The 27,995-nt window shown below is 39.1% G+C and overlaps 1 protein-coding gene across 3 annotated transcripts; it reads left to right on the top strand.

Annotated features, from left to right (window-relative positions):
* Nucleotide 1: 1 nt before the first annotated feature.
* On the top strand, nucleotides 2-27,837 carry UBA3 (ubiquitin like modifier activating enzyme 3). Of its 3 annotated transcripts, none has more exons than XM_067542197.1 (18): nucleotides 2-128; nucleotides 1,636-1,677; nucleotides 4,768-4,888; nucleotides 6,194-6,274; nucleotides 8,224-8,306; nucleotides 10,540-10,620; nucleotides 11,843-11,886; nucleotides 12,174-12,238; nucleotides 20,677-20,832; nucleotides 20,961-21,063; nucleotides 22,840-22,953; nucleotides 23,233-23,286; nucleotides 24,139-24,175; nucleotides 24,246-24,327; nucleotides 25,612-25,712; nucleotides 25,838-25,901; nucleotides 25,999-26,053; nucleotides 26,994-27,837. In XM_067542197.1, the coding sequence occupies exons 1-18, from the start codon at nucleotides 103-105 to the stop codon at nucleotides 27,080-27,082; spliced, it is 1,398 nt and encodes a 465-aa protein (XP_067398298.1). In that variant the 5' UTR covers nucleotides 2-102; the 3' UTR covers nucleotides 27,083-27,837. The 3 variants fall into 3 exon arrangements, with proteins under 3 accessions (XP_067398298.1, XP_067398301.1, XP_067398309.1); XM_067542200.1 differs by lacking the exon at nucleotides 2-128 and adding an exon at nucleotides 1,428-1,511; XM_067542208.1 differs by lacking the exons at nucleotides 2-128; nucleotides 1,636-1,677 and adding an exon at nucleotides 1,486-1,511.
* The last annotated feature ends 158 nt before the right edge of the window (nucleotides 27,838-27,995 follow it).

Below are 27,995 nucleotides of genomic sequence, written 5' to 3'. Positions count from 1 at the left end.
AGATCCAGGAGGCTAAAGCCAGAAAGCCTCGCCAGTGCTTTTGGTGTTTTAGTGTTGTGATGGAAATCGCTTCATGAATTCTAAACTATTGGTGTTTCAGAGATGTGCTTGAATTCAATGGGACTCAGGTAAAGATGATGGCTAGTTTCAGCAATCGGTACGTTAGCAAATGCCGATTCCATTGAATGTTGTAGTGCATTTTATTATTTCCACTAAGGGTACAACTCACTGTTGCTATGCCATTTATCCCATTCTTCTTCTAGCCTTAGTCCCATCTACATGGGATTGACTCTTCAAGTCCTTCTTCATTCCAGTCTGTCTTGAAGCAGTGCCTTAGAAACTCCACAGCTAATCAGATCCTTTTGTATGACATCCATCCAGCTTGTTCTTTTCCAACACTTCTCTTACCTTCCCACTTCTAATTTTAACACCATTTCCCATATATTTTTCCAATCTTCTTTTCACATGCCCAAACCATCTAAGCCTGGGTACCATCAGCTTTTCTGTAACTGGTACCACATTCACACTTCTAATACAGAAAGACAAAAATACATATGAAATCCATCAATAAGGTGGTGCTGGCCAGCTGGCTGTATGATTATTGCTCAGCAATAAATATGCAAGAGGTTGATTCAGTTATGAAATCTGGGCTCTTGCTCCTCGAGGCTCTCGGCATTCAAAGTGCAGCATGCTCAGGCCCTGTAGGGAGGGTGAACTTCTCAGAGCTTTGTGGTGATCCCTCAAGCCGGTATAGAAAGGGCACCTAGGAATTTCAGACGGAGATCCTCCAGTTTCCATCAGCCTATGCTCTCCAGTGTTATGAACACAGGTGTGAGTTACAGACTCCTATATGCTGCATGATGGGTGTACAGCTGATAATAGGGCCTCCTGTTCTGCGTGATGGGCATAAGGAGTGGCTTTAGGGAATCAGACCCTATGTGAGGAAGGCAGGGGGAATTCTATAGGGCTTACATCTTGTATTATGATGGAGCGAGCTCCGCAGGGGCTTACACCCTTCACTTGGGCAAAGTGGAACGCGTTTTGGAGGACTTCGCCCTATGGTTTGGCTGCGAAGTGAGAGGTGCTGGGGGCTTTTGCCCTGGGTTTTGGCTCTGGGGTGAGCTACAGGGGACTAGAGGCTGCAGTGTGGCTAGAGGGGGAGTTCCACAGGGGCCTCTACCGCCCATGTAGGTCCTGGACTCACTTACAGGGGATCCCATTCCCTGCATTCTTACTATGGGGATTAACTCTATGGAGAGCCTGTGTATGGGACTGGGGTCGCGTGATGTCTCCTGGGCGCTCTATCCTCCCAACTACTCTCTATGGCCTTCCTCCCTTGGCGCTCTATCCTCCCAGCTGCTCTCTATGGCCTTCCTCCCTCGGCGCTCTAGCTGAGCGGCGCCCATAGAGGCGCGGCCGTTGCCCGGCGCGAGTAGAGCGGTTGAGCAGGCAGGGCGCGCGGCGCGCGCGGGGCACTGTGGGAAGGGAAATATGGCGGATGGCGAGGAGCCGTAAGTAGCTCTGTGTGTGGTTCCCCTGTCTCCCCCGGGGCTTGGTGGGCCCCGGGGACCCTCCCCCTCCCCCGCCGGGCTCGGTAGCGCGAGACTGACCCTTCTTTTATTCTCTCTCTTTTAGGGAGAAGAAAAGAAGGAGGCTAGAGGAGCTGCTGGCGGATGGGTTAGTGCGGGGCCGGGCTGCGGGGCCTAGTGCGGTGGCGGGGCCTCGGGGCTAGTGTAGGGCCGGGCCGGGAGGGCCAGTGCGGGGCCGGGCTGCTGGTCGATGGGTTATATATCGGTCTGGGGGGGACGGGGACGGAGGGATGGGGCTGGAGGCAGCTGCTGTTCGTGCGCGGGGCCAGGCGGGGTGGAGCTGGCGGGTGGGTTAGTGGGGCCAGGCGGATTAGCGGGGGCCTCAGGGGGGGAGTGGTGGGGCAGTTACTGGCAGGTGGGTTAGTGGGGGGAAGGAGGGGTTGGATTCCTGCTGGGCCCGGTGTAGTGAACTGGGGTCGGGGGGGAGGCTGCGGGCACAAGGGAGCTGCTGTGGGATGTGGGCTTGTGTGAGGCAGGGCCCCGGGGGGAGCTGGAGCAATGGGACTGGAGGAAGCTGCTGTGGGATGGGTTTGCAGGCTCATGGGTGCTAAAAGGGGCTTGACTAATGGATTGGGGAAGAGAAATCTCTTGCAGAGAGGGGGCTGGTGCTTGGCGTACTGAAGGCTTGGCATGAGTATGGCCTGAGTGAGGCTGGACTGCTGGGCATAAACCTGAGGAGGTGGCCGTTTTAGCTGCCGAGAATTAACAATCCAGGCTAGAAAAGAACTGCCCTTGCTTATTAAAACCTCAGACTCTCTGCACCTACCCTTACTCTTCAAGAAGTAATATATGGGAACCCTCAAGCTGTATCCTCCCCTCTGCTTGCAGCCTTCTCCCTAAAGATCACAAAACAAACCTAACTAATTAGCCTGAGAGGTAGGCTCACAGGCAGTGCATGTGTATGTTTGGGATGGGATCACAGAGCTTCTTAGGCATATTGGGTGCATGTTGATGACCGGGCCTCTCAGAGGTGTGGAGTGTTGGGCACTGGGAGGGAGCAGGAAAGTGTGGGGCCTGGGACAGCATATGGACTGTGATACCATGACAATTAATATGAGATTGAAAATTAAGAAAGAGAAATTGAAACAGTTCATTGAAATATATTATAATATCCTTAATCAAAATTTAATTATACAGAGACTGGCTAATGCCATGGTACTGCAAAAATGGAGACTTTTTAAAAAACAGTTTTAAAAAAAAAAATCTCACTTCAAATGACAGATTTGGCAGGTCTACAAAATGTCTAACTCAAAACAAAATCTTACAGCCTACGCTGTAAATTAAGAAAAATGTAATCATCCCCCCCCCCCCCCCCCCCCCAAATAAAAGTACAGTTGGATAATGGAAACATTTAGACTCTATGTAAAAAGCATAGAAAAATCAGTTCTTAATGTCACCAAGCAGAGCTGTACACTTAATTCTAACTTTTAAATTACAGTACATAGGGTACAGATTGATGTTTGTGGTGCAAATAAACCAAATTAAAAACATCTATGAGATTTGCATTTTCTGTAGTAGCCATGCATGCTAAGAACCAGTGTACAATAGGAGGATCCATAGATCCAAGAGTCAGAGAAGAGAGTGTGAGCACATTTTTACTCTTGGCCTCTCAAAACTTTAGTGTTTGTGAATTATACATATTGCAGAAGATACAAAGGTGAAAGCAAAGCAAGTTGCAATTACAAAAGAGATTTTTGTGTTGTAGTACTTTTTAGCAATCCCTTCATAAATTAGTAAGTGGGTGTAACTCCATTGAATTCAATAGTTACCCCCAAGGATGAACTTAGCCCACTGTCTGAAAATAGTCAAAATATTGACAACTTGTGAAATATTCAAACAAATCCAGTTTTAGGGTTTGTTTTACACTTTGTTTACTACAAGTTTTTGTTCCCAAATTATAGAAAGTCTTTTGCAGGGTTTATAGCTTATTAAAAATACATCAAATACAATTATAATGGATGTGATCCTGTTGTCTGTTTAGAATTTTGAAAAAAGGTTATGCAGTGTTTTGCTGCTTTGGTGAGGTTCCCTGTTTTTTTTTGCCAAGCAGGGAGGAGAGAGACAAATAAGTCCTAGCCTTTAGTGAATTAACCTTATGTTGCATGAGAAATATAAAGAACACTTGTAGTAGAAAACAAACTACATTTTTTGCATATGTCAAAGTTGGGTGTGCATGCTCAAGACTGCAAAGTTATTTTATAATTTACGCAGCTCTTGCTAACATTGGGCAGTAATGATAGAGGCTGAGTTGAAGTAAATATTAAAATGGGAGATGTGCTCTGTCAGGGAAAGATTTGTTCTGTATATAAGTTAATTAAAAAGAGACAAGTGATGATCTTAAATTAAAAGTGATAGTGAAGTGAGAATGCTGATTCAGAAGTATTCCAACAAGATATTTTGAGATACATTTTTAATTTTATAATTATGAACTATTACAAGCGACCTGCAAATGGAGAAAAAATGGGTTATGGCCTCTTTTTGCTTTATGATGTAAAAATTCCTTAAAGTTTAAAAGAAAATTAACAGTGCAAATAGTTTTTAAAATACTTTTATTAGAGTTTCAGATTGTCTGCCCTGGAAGACCTTATGTTTAACTGGCAGATAGTTGCAATCAAAATGGTACTTTGTTAGTTGCGAGGAAATTACTTTTATTCAGACATTTGGCATTTTTGTTAACGCCCGTTTAAAATCCATGGAAGAAAAACTATTAACACTCCACTCTTAAGTGCTGAGAGTGCCTAATACGCCTTTCTGTCTCATCTAAGAAGTCCAACTAAGAAAAGCAATTTGGGAGTTGACATTACTTATATTTCTAAAGAAAATTGGTGAGAAAAAACATCTTCAGGCATTCTTTGTACATCAGAAACAAACAACAAAAGAACACACTCACTTTTCTTTCCTGGTCACCTTTAGTAGATTATAGGTATTTAGCCAGATTATTTTCAAGTGTCTGTTTGTCTTTGACTATGATGTGTAGTTAATGGAATTAATCTATAGTTGCAAAAATACTCGCTGCATATGTTTACACGTGCTTAATTAGAACTGGAGTAAAGTTAAACACATGTGGACATGTGACCATAGTTTGGTTTTCTTTTAGCACAATTGATGGAAAACAAGCTTTAGAGGTATGGCATTTTCTTTACTGATTTTGCAGCTGAATTTACTATGTTCTGTTTAGAATGGCTGTTGATGGTGGGTGTGGGGACACTGGAGACTGGGAAGGTCGCTGGAACCATGTAAAGAAGTTCCTCGAGCGATCTGGACCATTCACACACCCCGATTTCGAGCCAGGCACTCAAGTGAGAAATATTTATTTTAAATAAAAATGTTTGTAGTGTTGTGTTGCAACTAATTTTTTGGTTTACCATCCAGCAGTGCAAGATAACTAAAAATGCATGCAAAAATGTGTGTTTAAAGTGAATCAATTTAACCTTATGATTTTAGAAGAAAGTACAATGTTGTAAATAGACTTATTTTCACTCTTCTTTATAAGCTACAAGTTTTCTCAATATTATATACATAAATTGTGCACTGCATGTGGGGTATTTCCTGAAGTTCCAACTGGAAAATAGTAACTTTCTATTGGTCTTAGATATTTGAACAGTTGCTATGAGTCCATGTGTCACACTCATGTCAACCCTGTAATTACATGGGTTGTGTCAACTATTCGTATATATATATGAACTAGCCTTGGCAAATACAAAAAAATTAAAAATAAGCAAGTCCTTTGATTTATTTTGCCTTTTCCTTACTAATTTTTGTTCCCTCCTTTCTCTGTCCCTCCTCCTAGTCCATTTTCACGTGCTCATTTTTCATTGTTTTTCTATATTGATTTTTCACTTTATAAAAATTCTTATTTCTTACCCTTTTTCTTCCTTTTCCTACTTTCCATTTCTATTCTGGATTCTCAGCCTGTTCTTTTTTATTTTTATCTATTTTTAATGCACTCTAGCTTTACGTTTAAAAAAAAATTCTCTAGGTTTTTTTCAAGTGCATTTTAGACTTTCTTGAGTTTGTCTAATTTTTTCTGTTTTTCATCTTTTTTTTTCCTCCTTTTTTCTGTGCATTTCAGAGTTTATTCTTGTTTGTTATCAAGAACATTTGTTTTATTCCTTTTTATCTGTAGTGCACTGTTCCATCAGCTTCCAGATCAAGATAAGCATCTGGTGGAACAGTCCACAGAGAGCAGTTATCTAATTCTGCAAGTATTTCACTCCTCTTTAGGCCAGCAATATTTTGTGTCTCTGGGTTTATTTTCATTTTGTACTGTGAAGCAGAAAAACTTTTCAGGAGGAGAAAGGCACTATCATATCTTGAAATATATTATTTTGTGGCTGAAAGGGAAGATGGTGGGCACCCTGTTTATTTCAGAAGCAAAATAGGAAAAATTGAAGGAAATATTAAAATCATCAGACATTTAGTAGGATTAGTCACGGTATAAGGATTGAATGGACCGAAAAACTGTTAACGTCCAAGATCAAAGAAAAGTTTATTAGGAGCTTAGAAGTTGTAAATTAATCATATGATAACAGTTTTGTGATGCAATGGGGAAATCTTAGTTTTCCCTTGTTCAACATATTAATATCCTTTTTCATTCTTTACAGCCTCTCGACTTCTTGTTAAACACATGTAAAGTTCTAGTTATTGGAGCAGGAGGATTAGGATGTGAACTCCTGAAAAATCTGGTAATTACTTTGATTTTCCTCTTTGTTTCTTGGAATCCTACTCCTTCCCTCAAGAGATTACTCATTCACTCTGACTGTTTTTGTGCTCTGTCATCTCATTCTTGTGTGCAAGTGTTTGGAAGATGATAGCTTAAGTGTTCTGCCAGTTTCTTTGCTCTGAGATGCTTCTTTCAAGAATGAGGAGACGTGCTGTACTTTCAATTTAATCTCAAATCAAATTTACTCTAGCAAGTAAAATAGTCAGCTGGTACAAAACACAATTTAAGTATGTTAAACAAATACTGATGGTTCAATTTAAAATCTGATTTGATTTTCTTTAGACTTTTGTATGAATTTAAAATGACAACTGAGCATCATCCAGTGAAACGAGATGAACATGCAGCACTTAAATTCTCACTTGCTACTGCTGTGTAAGAACACATGCTTTTACTTTTAAAAAAATAGATTTTGGTTTCTATTTAATTAGTGCTTTGAATACAGTTAATACATGTAATATGGCTTCTTGGTGTTCAGTTTTAGATGTCAAATAATAAGAATGGAAATGCTTTATATGTGTGAGAACATTGAATTTTATTCCTGTAAGAAATTGGATGACAAGGTTTTTCATCAGATTCTGCAAATTTTATTTATTCTGCTTGATAGTTGCTCATTTTTGAGAGGCAATGTTGCAGCCAGTATCCTTGTTGCTTTTATGGACTGAACTGAAACCTTCTTGGAACGCATAATTATTTTTCTTGGGACTCATAGTTATTATGGCAGGAAGGTCACTGTCCAGTAACACAAGGCATTTTCTTCCTCTGAGGCAGTGTGCTTGTCTCCATAGCATTCCAGTCCTTTTCACTGCAATTCAGACCCAAGTCTTTGGCGTGATGTCAGGGCACTGTGATTAAACTACTGGATCAGCCGCACAATAATTTTGCACACAGTGTTGTGCTTTAATACTGTTTGTCATTACTGGTAATGGGCTGGCCTAGCAACAGTATTTGACAGATCTTGGGTGGCAGAGATATTAAGTCTGTTGAGTTGTGTCAGATAATAAAGTGATTTTGCATTCGTGGTTGTACATCAGTATTGTTGACTATAAGTTCTTCATGCTTATATTCAGCTCTGATTTGAGCACAGACGTGGAAAGCCCCGATCTGCATTTATCTTAACTCAGAAATAGTTGTTAAAAGAATTTAAAATTGCTATGGAGTTAACTTTCTGCCTGAACATTTCTGAATCATGTAGGTGAGGGATAAGTGGTTTAAGGTAGTTCGGCAGAGTTCACTCTTTTGCGGAATCTAATCTTATTTTTAAAAAAATTCTATCCCTTGTGGTTGTGAAGGTACCATTCATACTGTAAATCAGCACATTACCAACTTGTTTTATAGTGCTGCAGTCAGATGGGCTAAAACAAAACACCAAGTATTAATGTCTCATTCATCTTAATGGTGTGCTAAATTCAAAATGTATTTTGGCCATTTCTAATGTATTGAACCAGTTTTTCCAAATACCAGCTTTTGTAATAAGTATTTTAACCAGTAAAAGACTGCACGTAAATTACTTACATAAAATGCACATAATATGCATTATAATGTCCTGTCACTTATCACATAAGCATTACACTACTAATATTTCAGATATTTTCTCATCGTACTCCTGCAAAACCAGTTTTAAAGTGAACTATCCCTAAAGCATGATGTGTGTCTTACTACAGAATACACTCGCTAAATCTGTGACATCTTGCACTTTTTTTTGTTAGTCTAATAAAAGTATGTTTATTGCAGGAAAAAAGTCAACAGGTTCCATGTTATGTATGTCCATTTACCAATCTGTGTATACAATTGAACAAATTCATAGATTCCTTCAGATGCTGGCTTTTTAGGAACCCTTTAGCATTTGGAATGTTTTATTGGGGAGCTATAAAGATCTCCTTTCCTCTTATAAGCTTTACTTTATTTCCACAGGCATTGTCTGGTTTTAGACAAATCCACGTTATTGACATGGATACTATAGATGTTTCTAATCTGAATAGGCAATTTTTGTTTCGGTAAGTGATTATTTTTATGATCTAAATATTCTTAGATTTGTAAGCAAAAGGCATATGTATTATATTGTGTATCTGTTCAGTCCAGTGAAATTGCTAACTAACTTTTTATATCCAGGGAATACTCATTCTTAACTAAGCCGGGGCCAGATTCTGCACTGCTGTGCACCGTTAGAAGTGTCTTGCACCTATGCAAAGTGAATCTAAAATTCTCACTGTTCTGATCTGGTAGTGTTTTACAATCAGGCTGGACTTAGTTTTCACAGGTTTCAGTGTCTACACAAGATGCAAGACAATGAGTGGAGATTAGAGTCTCTCATCTCTTAAAAGATGTTGGTTAATATGTGCAAGATGATCATTATTGGAAATAGCCTTTATAGCAGGGATGGCCAAACTTACTGACCCTCAGAGTCGAATACAACAATCTTCAGATGTTTGAGAGCCGGGTGCACCTGCTGGAGTCTGGGGCTTCAACACTGTGGGGTGGTGGTGGGACTTAGGGCATGGCAGGCACGGCCCATGGGGCAGAAGCCCCAAGCCCCATCACCATCCTTCCACAGGGCAGAAGCCCAGTGGCCTGGCAGATGCCTCCCATGGGGCAGAAGCCCCTAGCTCCATAACCCCACTGTGGGGCTGAAGCCCCGAGCCCTAAAAGGTGTGCCCCATGGGACTGAAGTCCTCAGACCCCCCTCCCTGCTGGGCAGAAACCTCTAGCCTCACCACTCCACTGCATGGCAGAAACCCTAAACTCCCCAAACCAGTCTGGTAGGCAGAGAATGGGCGGTTGGGGGGTCATTGGGGACTTGGCGAGCTGAACTTTAACTGTAAAAGAGCCACACATGGCTCCCGAGCCACAGTTTGGCCACCCTTGCTCTATAGCAAACTTCTTAATCTTGCCAATTCAGAACTTTAGATGCTTTCTTAAATATGTTTTTACAGGTATAGATAAATGTTGAATACTATTTTAAACAGTATAAAAGTTATTCTTTGGAGATGTACCGTCAAGAATATCCCAACATCCTCTATACATAAAAGTAAATTACTAGAACATGTCCTATAGAAAACAGTTCTGGATTGTTGAGGGAGACAGTAGAGCGCCTAGTCAGGGAAGTCTTCCATCTCTAATTTCTATGCGTAAATGGTGGCTTTCCAAGATTAAAAAATAAAATAAAATCTAATCAATTGTGGCTATAGCTGGCATAGAAGAAAATAGAGAAAATGTTAATGCTTATCACTATAAGTCTAGAGACTTGCAGTGAGCATCTAAAATTAACTGTACAATTTGTTGAACAAAGTTCTGGTTGAAATATTGTTGTAGTCTTGATCAAAGTCTACAGCAAATGAAATGTAACAAATCAAGTTAGCTTTTCTAAATACCACAGAACCAAGATTTATCTTCAAATGTATTTTGTCAGTTGTAGAGAGACAAGGTGGGTGAGGTATCATCTTTCATTGGACCAGTTTCTGTTGGTGAGAGAGACAAGCTTTTGAGCTTACACAGAAGTGTTCAGGTTTGGGAAATATACTCCAAGTGTCTCAATTAAATACAAAGTGGAACAGATTGTTTAGCATAAGTAGTTAACACACATTTCAAGGGACCATTCAAGGTGAAGTGGTCCATTAACACCCTCCTATCATGGAGTGGGGAAATACACTTTATCAGTTCTGTCCTTTGTTGCTCTTGGTGTAGGAGTTGCATATGATGATGAGAGTAGACTTTGACCCTAGACTTTTGGTTTAATACCTTCTTAAATTTTAAATTGAAATCAAATTATGTACCGTTAAACAGCATACAAAAAGGAGTTTTCTATTGGGTACAAGTATGGTGCTTTTCTTTTTTAATTAAATGGAATAAAGCTCTTAAACAGAACAAATCCGAGGTGTCAATTCTAAAACAATTCTCTGATGCCTAAGGTAAATAAGTAATACTAGAGAACAATTTATACATATTAAATGTCAACTTCACAAGTACCACTTCCTTTCCTAATAAAATACAATCTCCGCTAGTTTTTCAAATATATGGTATCAGCAGCTGTTAGGAAGATGTGTTTAGTCTCATGTCTGAAGCCTATAAGTAAAAACCATTTAACAAATGACAGGAATATGCCTAAATAGTCTTACTAGATTCTCATAAAGTAACTTTTGATCATTTGTAAATCATCATTTGTAAGATGTGAATTCTCAAAGGTTAAGGAATGCTATTAGAATAAGAATTTTAAAAACACGTTTTTTGCAGACCCAAAGATGTTGGACGACCTAAAGCAGAGGTTGCAGCTGACTTTATAAATAACCGAATTCCTAATTGTGCTGTTGTACCGTATCCTTTTATAGATAAGTAATAGCCATTGAAGTTCTAGGTGGTCAGGCTATTTAATTTTAAAGAATCTAACTTCACTTCTTTTCATTGGTTCAAAAAATAACCTACTAATTGGACTGATGACTTAGATTCTTTCCCACGGTGGCGTTATCTTATAGGACAGCAAAAATGTGCATGAGCACAGAAGTATTTTCTGATGTATGTATTGTTTTATTCCTTACAATATGTAGTAAGTATCTGTGATAAATATAAACCTATTCATCAACTAGAATTAAATATATTTGAAAAACTTAAAAGGAACCTTGCCAGCATGGAACCTCCTGGGCCCACAAGCTGTAGATAGCCATATATGTTGGGGTTACACCAGCACCTAATTATATCCTTGTGCACTCTACTCAGGGTGTGTAAGGGGACACACCTTTAACCACCACTCAGTTTCTTCTGACCTTAATAGGCAGCAGGTTGAAACTTGGCAGAATCCATTGTTACTCCCACTGGCCCCCTTTTTTGGAAAGCTTAATGTTTTCTCAAATATATTTTTATTATTCAAATTATGATAGTTGAGGCTTTTCTGTATTGCTGTGGACCTTTTTAGACTATGGCTGCTTTTGGCACTGTGACCAGAAGTTCATTAGCATTGATTCTTGGACCTTTTGTGATGTCATCTCTGGTATCCAGCCTTCCTCTTTGGGCCACACTTTTAATCACTGGTCTAATTTTTTTTGTACAGACTCTTATCTCCTCCTTTTTTAATCTTTTTTCTTCGTTGGTTTTAATGGGGAATTCTCCCTTGCTCCCCTTTTCATATATCTCCAGTAGGATTGATCCTGGGATCAGGGAACTCCCAGATTCAACCTCATTATTATCTGACATCTGCACCAGGTTCCCTTTCTTTCATGGCCTTCCTACGCACTTAAGCTCAGGCCATGATCCTCATCACCTTCAGAGAAGTATGAGGGTGAAGAAACTAGACAGCACTCTCCAGAGGGGCTACTATTTTTGTCCTCATAGCAGTCTCACCACTAGATGACTTCAAAATTTTCCAGAAATTGTGACGCTTCTGATCACTCATATAAATATTAATAGGGTGCTATATAAAATTATCAATAGATCATTAGGTCTTTTGACTTACTGATTTTGTATTTGTTAACCTAGATTTGAATATAATACTTTAAAAGTATTAATTACCATAATATAATTCCTTTACTGCATATACATTCAGACATTTTAAAAAAATTCAGGATATGGATGAAACTTTCTATCGACGTAAGTAGCATTTGCTAATATGCAAATTCTCCACTTGTGCTTTGGGAAAGCACTAGTTTTTGCTGGTTGCCATTTTTTTGTTAAGTCAGTTGAGATGTTCACTTTTTATTGTTTCTTTTGGGTGAACAGAAAATACTATTCACTACAAACCAGTACCTTTAAAGTAAAACTTTCTTATAGACTACATATGGTAGTTAACTTCATTCCAGTTTAAAAATTGTGAACAAAATATATTGTTTATTCAAAGGAAAACACACTGAAATTTTAAATAACATTTTTTCTTCTAGAATTTCATATTATTGTATGTGGGCTGGACTCTATAATTGCACGAAGATGGATAAATGGCATGCTGGTAAAGATTTTATTTTAATCTTTCTATAGTTAATCATTATCATCTGAGTATAGTTAGCTAAATTTAAACAGCTTTATGCACCGTATAGCAGTAGTATGGAACAAAGGGTGTTAAAACAGAATTTTAAAACTGGTTAAGATATTGGTAAATATCTACATTTTCCATTATATTTCATATTTTGAGTATATTTTCATCTTGATGTATGAAGAGTTACACCTCTAATTCCCTGTGTGATGATGAAATGTACTGTATTCCATTTTGTAAAAAATTCCCCTAGTTAAAAGTTTTACATGTAAACTATAAATGGATTTTAATGCCACTGAAACCAGGTCATCCTTTTTTCTTGAGTGGGTTTTCTTACATGGGTTTACTTTTGGGTGGTAATGAATTCCAGTTCTTGCTGGACAGCTATCTGCATCACAAAATCCACCAGTATAATTGGCACTACTTTGTACTTTTCTTTGCATTCTGAGAGGCCAAGGGTTAAATGAGCATAGAAATTTATTAACTCCCTTTTCACACCTAGAACTGGTCCTTCTAGGCCAGAGTTGAAATTCAGTGGCAGGCAGCATGGAGAAGTTTGCCTTGCTGCTGCCTGCGCTAATGTTGTCCTGTTAATAAACAAAGTTCTGTCTTCTGGGCTGTCAATCCAACACTTTTAGTGAGCATTAAATTCACTTCAAAACAGATAAAAGCAGGCTCTAATTATAAACTAATATAAGTAAGGGAATTGAAGTTAAACTGTTCTTCCATTACTTACTCACCACTTTATTCCTTGTTTTTAGTGTTTATTCAATTGGCTCAATGAGATGAATTAAAGATAGAGGTGCATCTATTTCTCTGAATTTTCTTGCTCTTTGTTTTTTGTATTTATCTTGTATTACTTTAGATCTTATTCTTAAAGTCTTTTAAAAAATAACCTTCTGACACTTTATTTGTGGAGACTTTGGACTTAATAATATATGAGTGAGACAACTGATTTTTTCCAAAGGCATTCTAGTGGTGCCAGATAAAAATTATACATTAAGTACCACATCCTGCTCTTTCTAAATACGACTAGTCACAGAAGTTGATGGGACTACTTGTGTACAGCAAGCAGGATTTGGTCACAGGAAACTAATTCTTTATTAGTATGGGACTTTCTGAATAAAGATGGTACTCTGATGACGCTGCAAGGTCTAGTGGACTTGAGCATAGGACGAGGAACCAAGGTTTCCTAAATTTCAGTCCTGCCTCTACCCTGACTTGCTGTTTAACATTTTCATAATTCACTTAACCTCTCCAGATCTCAGAATAAATTAAGGCACTTGGCATACGTATAATAGTTTGTCTGCATCCACACCCTCTTAGAACTTAGTGCTATTAGACTCATACTGGGATAGGTTGCTATTTCCAGCAAATGATATGAGCCTGTAATAGCACCATTTCAGTTCATGTGTAAACCTGAGATGTTTACAGTGGCACTAGTTAATCAGTCCTCCCAACACAATTCCCGCAAGTGCTCTTGCTTATCCTTCAGTGATCTCTCTAGACAAGGGTTCCTTGGCATTTGTGTCCCAGGCTTAGTGCATACCATGGCAGTCCTCTCTGAAGTTTTATACCTGTTTATAATGTTCTGCGTTCACCTGACATAACAAAACATGTACTTTGTAGTCATCCACTGCTGTCCAATCACTGTGTTCTTGTGCTAGCTATCTTCTGCATTTGGTTTGGAAACCATGAGCAACAGTTATTCTATGATTGTGCTGCTTGCTGGTCTGAGGCTAATGTTAGGGCTGTTCTCAATATCTGGAGTGATGAGGGGATCCATTCTGAGCCGATTCTTATCCCGGGCACTCTTGTTTATGCCACATGTCACAGCATCTGGTCAAGCTTGGGATAAGGTACAATGCCAGGCAGTCCTGGGATAAAATTAAGAGCATGAAAGTGTGGTTCATTTGGGTCCAGAACAACTCACGAATCTCTGGAAGGAAGACAACCACGCCTTATGGATCTGCTGTTGTAGATTCCAACTAACAGTGTTGGAATAGAAGAAAGATCAGACTCTCCAGGTAAAATGTAGTGTTTATTTATAACTTAACTGTGAGTTTGAGATGAGAAAGGTCCAGATGTTAGTGATTCATTGCTGCTGCTGTGCGGGCGGATGCTGCTGCCATTATGGCTGGAAGTCTTCCCTCTTTCTACCATCCCTGGGGACCAAATGAGCAGAGTATTGAGCCCCTCCTACAAGTGCTGTTTGGCCAAAAGACTGATATTTTTCTTTTCTTCTCTTCCCTCCCTCCCTCCTCCCCCCGCCAAAATGAGATGGTTCATGTTGCCTTTTACCCACCCCCCATCATTCTTATAGCCAGATCCTGCCTTTGCGAGAATCCTTTCTACTTCTACCATGTGTTAGAGAGACAAAGTGGGTGAGGTAATATCTTTTATTGGACCAAATATTTTGTCTAATAAAAGATATTATCTCACCTACCTTATCTCTCTAATATTCTGGGACCAACATGGCTACAACAGCTCCACCTTATGTTGTCAGATTGGCCACCTTTAAGTGTAGAAGTGAGTGACCCTATGCTTTCCCTTAAGTATTGTGCCCCATGTAATGGCATCAAAATAGCATGAAAAAGATATTAACATGTAAAAGTTTCAAACCCTCACTGATGGTATTAAAGCCAGTATCAAAAAGCCAAATCTACTTACTGCACTTTGTAGCTAGTAGACACTAACGGTCTGAATGGATCACTGTAGAATAGGACCAGAGCATGTAACTAGTGCTGATAACAGTTTGTCTTAGCTTCAGTCTTCCTCCAATTTCTGGGTGTTAGAGTAGTGAAATGCTTGGTGGTTCACTCCTGTAGCTCAACAATGAGGTTATTAACAAACTAGCTTTTCATGACCCCTCCCTAAACCACGGTCTCGGAACTAATAATCAATTAAAAAAAACTAATCCAAATTTTACTGAGGTAACCTAGGACCTTTGATTTCAGGATATACAGAACCACAGTGTTCACCAGTGGGTTGAACGGTAAATGTGTGTAAAACCCTGTGCTAAACTGAACACCTCTTATTCTCCTCACTAAAGTGGCAAAAGCTTCTCACAAAACTTAGTTCTCAAATCTTAGTTCTCCCTATTTTAGTGGTGGGCAGCTGCCAGTGAGACAGATTAAGATGAAGGGAAATTAAATACCCCTGTTAACCCTGCTGCTTTTCATTTCTTTTTAAAAAATTGATATTAGAAGGGGGAGGAGACAGCATACGTTAGCAGGAACAAATGTTAAGATCAGCTCAAAATCGTTCCTAAGAAGAAATCAAAGATTGATAGCTTCCCTGAGTTACAGAGGGATCCCGATTGCTGGGAGCCCAAGAAGAGGAGGCGACAGAAGAAGTGAGCTTGACAAATTCTAGCCGTTCATTGAGAACAGTTTAGAGTATAGTAGTCTGACAATATAGGACAAGGACCAAAGACTGCAAAACTGTATGGAACATGAGACGGAAATAGGATGGCTGGAAATAGAGCAACATTCAATGGCAATGCAGCAGATGATGGGGATAGGGTAAGCTTTTTTTAGAATGAATGCCTGACATTCTTAGCCTGACTGTGCCTAACACCAGGCTTGTTCCAACAGTAACCCCTCTAGCAGTGATGTTTTCATGACTGTTTCCCCTGCTCTGGAATACCTACTCTCAATTTCTCACTTCTTGGCTTCACTTCCAAAAGGACAACTGTGACGGCCTAGACCTCAGCCCATTTCTGGTGTCTCCATCTTTAGTCCTGCTGCCTGCCCCACTTTCTTTTTCCCACCCCCTATTTGTTTTTGCGATATCTGACCTTGGGCACTGTGCAAACACATGCTTGTTATCTTTGCCCTTGCACATGTTTGGCTTTTTATAATTTAAATAAAACTTGTGAGGGATGATTTTGTTTCATTTACAAGTAATTTAGTGGAGTTGTATCACCTCTCAAGTTCACCACCAAAAAGCATTGATTAAATAACTCTTTAATAGTGTAAGAAGTAAATCGGCTATGATTATAACTATCAGCATTGTCAGTCCTATTTTGCATAATACTAGCAGAAGGCATCCCTAATATTAGCATATTACTTACTAGCAGCGGTTGTGATTTCCTTAACCAAAGCATTTGGGTCTGGTTGGGGAAATACCATATCTTCATTTGCCTGCTCCGTCCACTCACTAGTGACCATTTCCCTTTCGCTTTCATAAATGCAAAATAAGTGAGCAGATGACCTATTCAGTAGCAGTGTAATTTCTCTTCTCTTAAGGCTGCAGCCATTCCGGCTTTGCTGAACCAAATAGTTTAAGTGACATCTGTCACTATGTAGTAATCATGGTAAGGTTTCATAAGCTAGCCACACTGTCCTCCAGAATCACTATTGGGACAGGCACAATTATTGTCTGTGGTGTAGGGTGAAAAGACTGTATTTCTGTCCACTCCAGAGCAGTCTAGAATTCTTGAAAATTAGCTCAATCGTTTACTTTGTCAGGCCAGCCTAACGCTGAACGGTATGCCTGTGTGATCCACCAGGGCTTGCGTTACCATGGGGTAGGTAGCTTTTTCAGTCAATATCCTCTGATATTGCTTGAGTCGGCACAGAATAGTGCCATCAATAGCTCTAATGCAGTTATGAAACCTACCTCAAGAAATCTAATTTTGGGGACATTTTACATGTTGATCACATTTCCCTGTAAAACTTATTTGCTGAGATACATACCTCCAGCACAAAAGCACCCTTTTGTGGACTTTTCAAACTCCACATATGTCCCAATGAGCAATGGTTGCCTGCAGTTGCCAGCTTCCACATGGAAAGTGGATCTCTCTTTGAGTGGATTGGAACTTGCATGTTGGTATGAGCTCCTGTGAGAGAGACAGACAGAAGTCTCCTTCATTAGAAGAGTTCTAGCCACTGTTCCTCATCTCTGGTTTCTTGCACAGCCCTATTCCTTAAGTGACTGGACATGTCATGGTTCAAAAATATTTCTTGGTCAATAAAAGACAGCAATCACCTGAGCTAGGCATGAATGTGGGTGCAGCGTCCTGAGTGTTGAGCCCCCATGATGCATGACCAGGGAATTCTTGCTTTTTAACAGCCTTCATTCTCTGCTGGAATTCTGCCTGCTGCCATATCCAGTGCTCTTCACCCAACAGACTCTCTGTTGCCAGGAATTCACTCAGTTTGCTGAGCCAAGAGATGGTGCTGCTTCTTTCAGGATGTGCTGCATATTGAGATTAATGCAGACAGCTGCAATGGGTGGAAATAACCTGGTGGGATGTTCTCGGCAGTCTCTCAGAATACCTTTGTCATTCGCCAGTTCTTGGCATGTTTTCCTATAAACCCTGTTTTGGGAAGTGTCACGGACTGTTGGACTGTCACGGACAGGTGCTTCAGGAGTCTCATGCTGCACGCGTATATGGTAACCATCAAATAGGCATAGTCTACTGAGGACTGTTGCATTAGCCAGAGTGATCACAGTTGATGGTGTTGCACCAAGTGTCATGGAGTGAAATTCCTACATCTGGCTCAATCCTGCAATCCACGAATCTCAGGGGTGGCCCCGCAAGCGGTGCTGGGTAGGGTCAGGGCATTCATCCCTTCACATGTCAACGAAAAGTTTGAGAGCATGTTGTACTGGGGTGTTTTTGTCCATTCTGGCAACAGGGCCAAAGAACATACAATGCCACTTTTTAATATAATGAGCGATTAAAGGAAAGATAGATCTTTGCAAGACATTATGACATTTTGTACAAAGTCACCACAGTTGCTCAGGATTTGGCACTGACAGTGCATATGGAATGTCTTTGTCTGCTCCAAGCCTGCTGATGAGAAGGTCTTGGTTTCTGACCCATATAGCAATACAGGTAGTACACAGCTTTGATAAATCCTGAACTTTGTCTCAGCACAAAGCATTTTTTGCATCTATAAGCAAGACATGGAATTCATGCAGGAAGCAGTGAGACCTATCCGTTGAAGAATATCTGGTTTGCTGATGCTGTTTGAATTCTGCTTGCAGTCTAGGTAGTTCTTCAAAGAGTTCTTCATGCTCTTACTCAACCCCACCTGCACTGGGGGTTCTTGGCTCAGCTCCCAGTTTCTGGACCTTGATCTTCTGCTATGAGACATTCAACTCCGTGGGATTGGTGGTGTCTTGGAGACCTTAGAGTGCAGGGCTGAATTTCTCTGACTTTTCCACTAGCAGGACAGTGTTATCAACATAGTCTTGGTTATTGAACACTTCTTGACCAATCTTGGTTAAAATGTGTGGAGTGGCAAATGCTAATATCCAGTATATAGCTCAACAGAGCAGTGCCAGGGCAAGAATGCATGCCTGCCACACACCTGAGATTGTGTAGAAACGTGGTGAAAGCCATGAACCAACACGCACTTGGGCACCAGTACCAGTGTGAAGATCACATTCCTGATTTAGCAGAACGTCTGGAATGCCAGTTCCTTTCAGTGCAAACCAAAACGCTGACTTGTCCACCGAATCATAGCTGCTTTGAAGCCAGAAGGTAAAGATAGCATCCATTGTCGACTGCCCAGCAGTGGACAGCTGTGGACAATGAGGTCTTAAAGAAGCAGCTGCATGCTACCATGCACAACATGAGTGAAGACTTTTCCAGGGATCAATAGCAATGAGATTGGGATGTAGTTGTCACACTCGGTGTGAGATTTTTTTGCCCTTGTACAGGGACCCCGTGATTCGATCTTTTCATTTTGCTGGTTCACATTTTTAAGAACAGTTGACGCAGGCCGATGCTCACTGGTTCCAAGGCACCTTTGGCAGCTCTAGTGGAAGATCATCAGGTCCAGTAGCGTGTCCATTCCATAACTTTTGGATGGCCTTTTGTACTTCTTTCAGTGACCGAGGATCACTATTTGTCCCCAGGTCTGCAGCTGTGCAGTTTGTCAGGTCATGTAAGCTCTGAACAGTTGTCAGCAGGTGCGTGGGTCAGCACATTTTCATAATGTATTTTCCATCTGTCCAGGACCTCATCCATCTGTGAGCAGGGAGAACCATGATGGGAATGTTAGAAGGCTGTTTATGGGTTGCCAGCCAGGTCCGTGATGGTGTTCTCCACTTTGTCAGCCAAGGAGTTGATGTAGATCTCACGGTGATGTTTTGTCATGTCTCAGAAAATGCCTTTCAGCTATTTTTGTTCTTGGACATCTCCTTGCTTGTGTGCTTTTGACTCTTTTGCTTATATATCTAATATAATATAATATATCAAAGGCCTCTTCAGAAAGCCAAGGATTCTTGCCCAAATGTCTGAAACTGATTTTTCCAGAATGTAATCTAGCATTATGAATAGCACTCCAGAAAATGTCTGAGGGGGTACTGAGGTTACATATGTGATCCTTAACTGCATGGCTTCAACAGGATCCTTAGATAGATGCTGGACATTGTAATGTTGATGGATGTTTGGCTTATGAGGAGATGGAAAATAGAGAGCTGAGCAACAACTTGTCAGTTGATATAGTAATTGCATTATGTGGATTTGCAGTATATTATTCTAGATGTCTGTGCAATATAGATTTCTAAGCAGGATGTGATCCCTTGTAAACAAAGGAGACAAAACTGGAACTGTGAAAGCCAGTATGGGAAAGTATGTGAAAGCCAGTTTGTGTCTGTAGTCGTAGCCATTTTCTTTATTAAACACCATTTACTTAAAAAGGCCTGTGATTCTATGTATCTTGACAGTAATGGAGGGAATTCAGTGTGTGAGCATACTATACCTACTTGATCAAATCAGATTGAATTGTAAATACATACACACAATACTAGAAATGCTTAGCTGTAATGTTTAACCTTGATATGGTTCAGTCACCCACCATACATAAGCTTTCTGTGTCTGTTTCCTCATCTCTACGATAGTGTGATAAATTATGTACCTTCCTCCATGGATGTTTTGGGAGGGTGGGCTGGTTAATGTTTGTATTGCGCTTTGCAGATGTAAAGCTCTAAATATTTAGGCATAATACAATTTATCGGACTTATAAGGAAGGAATTTTGGTCTATAAATTCCATTGACATCTGTATGATATACAGTACATAATATGAAACATTTAAATCTAAGCATAAATAACAGGTCAGTTTGTATTTTGGTCAGATACAATGGCGGATGCATCTGTCTTTTTTTTTTTTTTTTTTTTTTTTTTTTTTTTTAGATTTTGGCAGGTTAATAACATTGCTGTTCTACTTGACTAGGAACAACATTCCACAGGAGAAGAATTTGAGGTTTAAGTCTTATGTATCGAATAACAAATATGAAAGCAGGAGGATTTATAGATTATTATAATTACAATGTTGAATATTTCTTAGCGTGTCCTGTTGTGTTACATCTTTAAGTAATAATATGATCTCTAAGGAACTTTTTGGATTTGATATAATTTTGTTATGCTACTTGTTCAAACTTGTAATTTTAACAGATGTCATTTTTAAACTATGAAGATGGCATGTTAGATCCAAGTTCCATCATACCTTTGATAGATGGTGGGACAGAAGGTTTTAAAGGAAACGCTCGTGTGATTATTCCTGGAATGACAGCTTGTATTGAATGCACTCTTGAACTTTATCCACCTCAGGTAACTAAAAGCATTGATTTTTGTTCTGTGTGTTCCATTTCTGCCACCTATCCCTTCTCCTTCCTTTTCTTCCTCTCACCTCCCTCACAAAATACATGTTAAATCATTTTATGATCTTTCCTCCTCAGATCAATTTTCCCATGTGTACTATTGCATCTATGCCCAGACTGCCAGAACATTGTATTGAATATGTCAGGATATTGCAGTGGCCCAAGGAACATCCTTTTGGAGGTAATTAATAGATTGCATTTTATTTTATTTTATTGTTTTAAATTAATGAACAACTGTGATTTTTAAAGAATCAAAACATTTGCATCAAAGAAAGAGGTGTAAAATCATATTTGGATTCAGTAAACAGTTTGTTTTAATTTTGCACTCTTATCTTACAAATAACCACTGCCCAAACTTCAGTCTTGGATTAAAATCCTACATGCAAGTTTTCAGTCTGAAGCAAGTATTTTACAACTGCATTAGAAAGAAAACAATAGACTGATCATGTTGAATAAACACTTATTGGTCTCTTGTTCATCACACATTGCTTATTCTCTTTACTAATCGACAACTGCCATCAGCAGAAAAAAGAACTGAGATATGATTGTTAGCAGACAATAATGAAATACACAGATGTATAATTCTGGACTGAATTTGTCAGTTGTGCAAATAGTTCCATTGAGAAATGCCCTTTTGTTATGTTGAATAATTGTTACAGTATTGAATATTCCTGTGGGTAGCTTGTTATGGTTTTCACTGTTTATTACAGTAATTGTAAACTTAGTCTGTTAGTGGTTCACTGACTTTGAACAGTTATTTAGATTCTTTTAATGAGTTTAATACTATGTCATTGATAAAGTATCTCATAATTTTTAACACTGGCTCTTTTACTTGCCATTCATAATAAACTCTTGAAAGCGTAAACATTCTTGCTGAACTTTTGGTTCCCTTGTCTGAACCTATAACTTTGCTACTATGTTTGATTATGATTGATCATATTTACATACTTCCTGGGAGGGGCTGAATTTTGAGACTTTGAGGGGGTTGGAAGAGAGAAGCAAATCTTAAAGTCCATGTAATTAGTTAAGAAAAAAAGTAGCTCTGGATTTGATCTACTCATTTTAACATTGATCTTAAAAATATTATAAGGTCTCAACTCCTGAGAATGTGTAGGTTTTTTTCTTCCAGCAACAAAACTGTACATTTAAAGTTAAAGTTGCATTTAAAAATTAATATTGGGGAGTATGAAAATGCACGGTTATGGTCAGCCAATATTAACTCTGCCCCCTGGCCACTATCCACAGAATAAACAAAAACCAGACAACCTTATCTCTAAATAATGCCCATCTTCCTCACGAGTAAGAAAATTGAGAGGGAATCTAATGTAACTACCCAACTTTTGTTAATAGACTGATTACATACCTTTTCTCTTTTAAGGTAAATGATAGATGTTTCTAGCTTAATGACGTTTTAATCCTGGGAGTTTCCTTTAGGACTTTAAAAAGGCATTGAGCAAATCTCAAATACTAAACCCTCTAGAATTTGTTAATTTGGAGGGATGGCCCTTCAACTCAAGATACTCTGTCTCATCAATGCCCCATGGGGAGAATTGGCCATATAGAGTGGATTGAATTGGGGAGAATTCTCCTCAGACCAGTAAATGGAATCCTTATCCTCCCCAGACCAGATCCCCCTTCCTACATAGGTTTTTTTCCCCTTTCTGTTCACACCAGCCTTCCTCCCCCACCCCACAATGTAGTTCTCTGCTCATAGCTCCCCCATGCACCATGTCATGACCTTGCAGATTTTATAAACTATGCATCGGCTCATAAAATGTATTGAAATCACTTTTAATAACTAAATTGTTTTGTCAACACTACCTTCAAAAATGTGTTAATTTTCACTGACTAGTGAATTAAAATAAATTTAGAATTCATAGGCAAAGAAAGGAGATGTTTATGAAAAGCCATTATGAATTTAGATAAACTTGTCTGTATATCTTTAATTTTCCTGTAGAGAGTGTTCCTTTGGATGGAGATGACCCTGATCACATACAATGGATTTACCAACAATCTTTAGAAAGGGCATCGCAATTCAATATTAAGGGTGTTACATACAGACTTACTCAAGGTAAGAGAGTGCAGTAGTTGGCATTTTGGTGAGTGTGTGGGGACAGTAACTTCTTGCAAATGACAACAATAAATTCCATGAAAAATGCGTAGGTACTTCAACAGCATTTAGATACTACAATGATGGGTGCTGTAGAAATGCCCAACATAGGAAAGTGTGTAAAGTGACTTAGGGTATACTGTGCTGCAGCCAACACAACCACAAATTTTGTGTAACACAGCCCTCTATCTGGGAAAACTGGTTTTGAAAGGCGTAATGCTATATGTTTTGTCTTTGCAGGGGTTGTTAAGCGGATCATTCCAGCTGTAGCTTCTACAAATGCAGTCATTGCAGGTACAGTAATGCCCAAAGGAAAGCTTTGGCTTTCAGTAGAAGGTTCCCAGGCATCTGAGTACAAATTCTCCCTCACTTTGTTTATTCATTGTGGGTAGTGAGTTTTTTCATGAGGCAGCAGTTAATACTCCTGAGGGAATTTTGCACCAAAAAATTAAAAATTCTGGACACAATATTTTACAATTCTGCATATTTTATTTGTCAGAATAACACTGTGTAATCACACCAATTTCAATTAGTTTGGTAATCCATTTCAAAATACCTTTTCAGCAACTGTGTAATAATACAGACACAAAAAAATTCCCCAGCAGCAGAGAATTAAAGAAACACCTACGACAAACCACTTCCTGTTTCTCTGCATCCCCCCCACCCACCAGAGCCCATCTGGGGGGGTCAGACACCTGTACTCCCTCCCCCCCCAGAACCCAGATGCGGAGTGCTCCATGGCCCAGGCATCTTCACCCCCTCCCCCAGAGCCCATCTCTGGAGCGCCTCCCTAGCCCAGACTCTCGCACCCATTCCTTTCCCAGAGCTCAGGGATCCAGAGGGAGAAACAGCCTAATGTTAGGTTCTGGACTTGTACAGAGTTTCCTGTATGCCACCTCCTTCCTTCAGGATGTGCTGGGGACTGCAGATGCTGGGAACCCTCCACTGCCACCTCAAAAATGTAGAAATAAAAGTAAAATGCAGATCTCCAAGACTGTCTCAGATGAGTGCCAAAACCACCACATATTAGTATGTAGCATTACCAGTTAAGTCTCCGATGAACCTTTCAATCTGTAGGCATTTTGATTGTGTATTTTGTGCATATTTTAAGATTGAGAACAAAGCAACTGTTTTTTCCTTTTCCAGCTGTATGCGCCACTGAAGTTTTTAAAATAGCCACAAGGTAACTTGTTTTTAATAAAATATTTTCAACAAACTTATTTGTATAAACACTAACACATTTCTCATTACAGTGCATACATTCCTCTTAATAACTACTTGGTGTTCAATGATGTAGATGGATTATACACATATACATTTGAAGCTGAAAGAAAGGTTAGTATTATTACAGAAGAACTTCCGGGGCTGGGTGGGTTGTTTCCTGATTTGTTATAACACCTATTGCAATGGCAGCTAGATACTTGGTGAACTTAAAATTCAGTGTCTGGTCCCCACTAGGGTAGTATCTAAATATCTCCCAAGTATTTCAAAATTGATGTAACAATATGTCTGATTTCTTTCCCCTGGAGGAGTAGCCTGATGAGTATACAGGATTTTTTTTTTGCAGTGGGGTTGGTGTGGGGAAGGTTGGTCTAATAGGTAGTGATGTGGTAGATCCCTAGAGAGCAGCAAATCTATTCAGCTGTCAAGTGGAGTAAATTAAGGTCAGTTGTTGCTGATCTGCAGGTACATCAGATGTCTGGGATATGGCAAGTGTACTAAACACTCTTTCTGTGGGAAGAAATCTTTCCACTGGTCCTCCAGATCTCAGTGATCAGCAGTGTTAGTCTCTGGGTCCAAGCAGTCAGGCAACAACTGCATTAGAAAGGGGAGCATTCGATAGTTGGGGAAGGCCTGGGAAAATCCTCTCCCATCAAATTGCCAATACCCATCACAAAATAAATACAAAATACTGATGCCTTATTTAAGAAATACTTATATCTGTTGGGCCAACATTTTTCAATGGCTGGGGAAGTAGTTCCAGATGCAGGGAGGATTCTCCACCTGCTATTTGTGTTGGGGTTATTGGCTGCATTCAGTGTTTAAAGTAGCAACCCCTGTCTAGAAAGGTGAGCCAGGTGACTAGATCCTTAACTCTGGCAATTGCTTTTGCTAATCTAGCTGGAGGAAAACAGTAGCTGAGCCTGGAAAGCAGGATCAAGGAAATATTAACCCTCTGACATCAAGAATCATAATTCACAGAACAAAGTACATAGCCTTAAGGACACAACAGCAACTGTTGACATGAAGAGGTTAGGACAACATAGTTAACTTAGTAACATACAGGATTAACCCTCTTTAAACCAAACAAAATACAGATTGACCATATCTTTTTGTATTTATGCAAAAATACCTAGTTATATATTAGTGACTAACAACCTGATTCAAAGCCCATTGAAGTTGATGAAAAGGCTCCCACTGACTTCATAGGGCATTGGATTGGGTACTTAATTTTCACAGAAGTATTAATTTTGATAGATCCATGCATTTATAAATTTTGCATATAATTTGTAACAGCAAAGGTCTACATTTTGAATCATTACCGGCACTGACATAAGTGCATTTGAAAAAGTGTATTAATATAAGCTTGATTACTGCACTTCTTTTTTTTTTTTGTAGGAGAATTGTCCAGCTTGCAGTCAACTCCCCCAAAATATAGAGTTCTCTCCATCAGCTAAACTGCAGGAGGTCTTGGATTATTTGACAAACAATGCTTCATTGTAAGCGTGCAGCTATTCTGATTTCTTTGTTTTGTACAAACTTGATGTTTGTAGCATGTTAAAATTTGATTTTTCAAACTGCATTTTATCTTGACATCACTCTTATTTTAATGTTTTTCACGCAGGCAGATGAAATCTCCTGCAATTACAGCAACAGTGTACGGGGGAAATAAAACTCTCTATTTACAGGTGAGCAATACCTGTTCAATTTTGCTTAGTTAATTCATTTTCATTTAAGTTTAGCTGGGTTTAATTTAAAATGAAATGTTTTTGTTTTATTTTACAGACGGTAGCTTCAATTGAAGAACGAACAAGGCCAAATCTTTCTAAGACACTGAAAGGTATTGTCTACTTGAGTCACACACAGAATATCAAGACATATATGTAAATCAGAGAGATGGTTACTCAGTTCTAGGGCTCTTTTGTTTAATGTTTCTGTAGAGTATATTTATATTTGTAATAAAGCAACACTTTAAGCAACAAATCTTTAAAATTACATGTAAATGAAATAAAATTTAGTACGAGACTAATTTCAGAGCTAGGTTTGTATCTGATGAAGTCATTTTAAGATATGGAAAGATACAGATTGCTGGATTGTCATAAAGCTAATGGATTGATTGATTTTTTTATCTGGGATTATTGTTCCCTATTCCTCTCCCCTAATGGTTAAATTGGGATTTTTGTGGAGGAGGAACTATAGGGATTACCTACCACAAACAGGATTTTCATTGCAGTTGGCTGTCTGCTTTCCTGGAAAGTAAAACCAACTTGCAGAAGATGGGGGGAGGAGAGAATTGCCCCAGTTACCCTCTCTCCTTACATCCCCTCCACTCTATTTTTCTCCTCTTCGTTTTCTGTTCTCTTCCTCTAATTCACAAACACTCTTACCCCATAAACCTATAAGAAAGTAGTAACTCACTCTCTCACTCACTATTTCCTGCAGATAACCCCTTTTTGCTATAGTCAGCCTTGCCCTTAACATTATTTTGGGGATGGGCAATAACTCCTTTAGTAATATTTATTATGTGGGCAGATGTCACTAGAAAAAATATTTGAGTCAGCAAAGGATGTTGTGAAAGCTGCATTTTCTTTGTTCTTGACAAATATCTGCTGCTACTCAGCTTTTTGGTTGAATTAACTCAGGTTATCATAGCTAATGAATTGCATATAACTTAATTCCCATAGTTTAGTTTAAGCCTTTGTGGAAGTAATTCAGTTTTTTACTAAGCATAGATTTGCTGCACACAACTTTTTTTTTTTTTTTTTTTTTTCCTGTTTCAGAGTTGGGGCTCGTGGATGGTCAGGAACTTGCAGTTGCTGATGTAACTACACCACAGACTATGCTGTTCAAGCTTCATTTTACTACTTAATTTAAGCCTGATTAATCTGCACATACAGTGAGAGAATTCTGCACACCGTGTAAAACATGTTGTGCTCTGTGTGGATGTTAAAAGTAACCTTAAAATATCCCTTTTAGTACTACCTTGCTGGAAGTTAGATTATCCCAAGTGAATCACTCTTATTTTAGAACTGTCCTTAGAAGCCAATATTTGGTGGATGGTATTTGTATAAATGCTCATTAATGTACAGAACTTGATGTACAGTGATAATTTTTTCAGTTTATGTTTATGCTGTTAAAATAATGCCAACACTTCTTCCTACACATAGACATTTTATGGTGGTCAAAGGAGTTGTTCTCTGCTTGCATCTGAACACCCACATCTACAAAAGAATATCCTTTAAGGAGAACCATGATGATTTTAAATTAAATTTTAGAACCTATATACATTTGCTGGGTCTTATATAAAAACCTGTGGGCAGTACAGTAAAATAAGCACTATATGTTTCCTCCTTTATTTAATATTCATTTTTATTGACCTGCTAAACGGATATTAAGTATTGCAGAGGGTTAATTCACTTTGTTTACAAAATATGGAAAGACAATGTAATTAAACTAAATGAACATCTGCATGAAAATAGTATTTTTCATGTGTATATTTGCAGTGGACTAGTGGCTACTATGCACAATAGTGCAGTCAAAAGCCCACTGATGTTCAGGATTGGCGAGTTATGTTTGGTTATCATTGATGCTCTCAAAGTATTTATTAATAAAAATATAAAGATACCTTGTTCTGTAGTGTCTGTGTGGGAGTTCAGGATAATACATGACCATAAGTAAGAGAGGCAAAAACATAAGATTACATGGTACCAATTGTCAATTAAAAGAACTGTTTCTATTAACATAACTGGTACAAAAGGTGTTTGTGTGTGTGTGAGAGAGAG

The sequence above is a fragment of the Emydura macquarii genome, unplaced genomic scaffold (genome assembly GCF_026122565.2).
Source record: "Emydura macquarii macquarii isolate MOO-44397 ecotype Brisbane River unplaced genomic scaffold, CSIRO-AGI_Emac_v2 contig_71, whole genome shotgun sequence".
NCBI classification, from domain to species: Eukaryota; Metazoa; Chordata; order Testudines; family Chelidae; genus Emydura; species Emydura macquarii.
The sequence above is the reverse complement of the archived record's forward strand: the minus strand, read 5'-3'. Positions and strand labels throughout refer to the sequence as shown.

What these genes read in the sequence shown, in the direction of transcription:
- UBA3 (XM_067542197.1), top strand. Translation starts at nt 103, where the DNA reads ATGTGCTTGAATTCAATGGGACTCAG. An exon ending in AATAGGCAATTTTTGTTTCG is followed by an intron (nt 8,307 to 10,539) that starts GTAAGTGATTAT and finishes CGTTTTTTGCAG; the next exon opens with ACCCAAAGATGTTGGACGAC. An exon ending in TTGACAAACAATGCTTCATT is followed by an intron (nt 25,713 to 25,837) that starts GTAAGCGTGCAG and finishes TTTTTCACGCAG; the next exon opens with GCAGATGAAATCTCCTGCAA.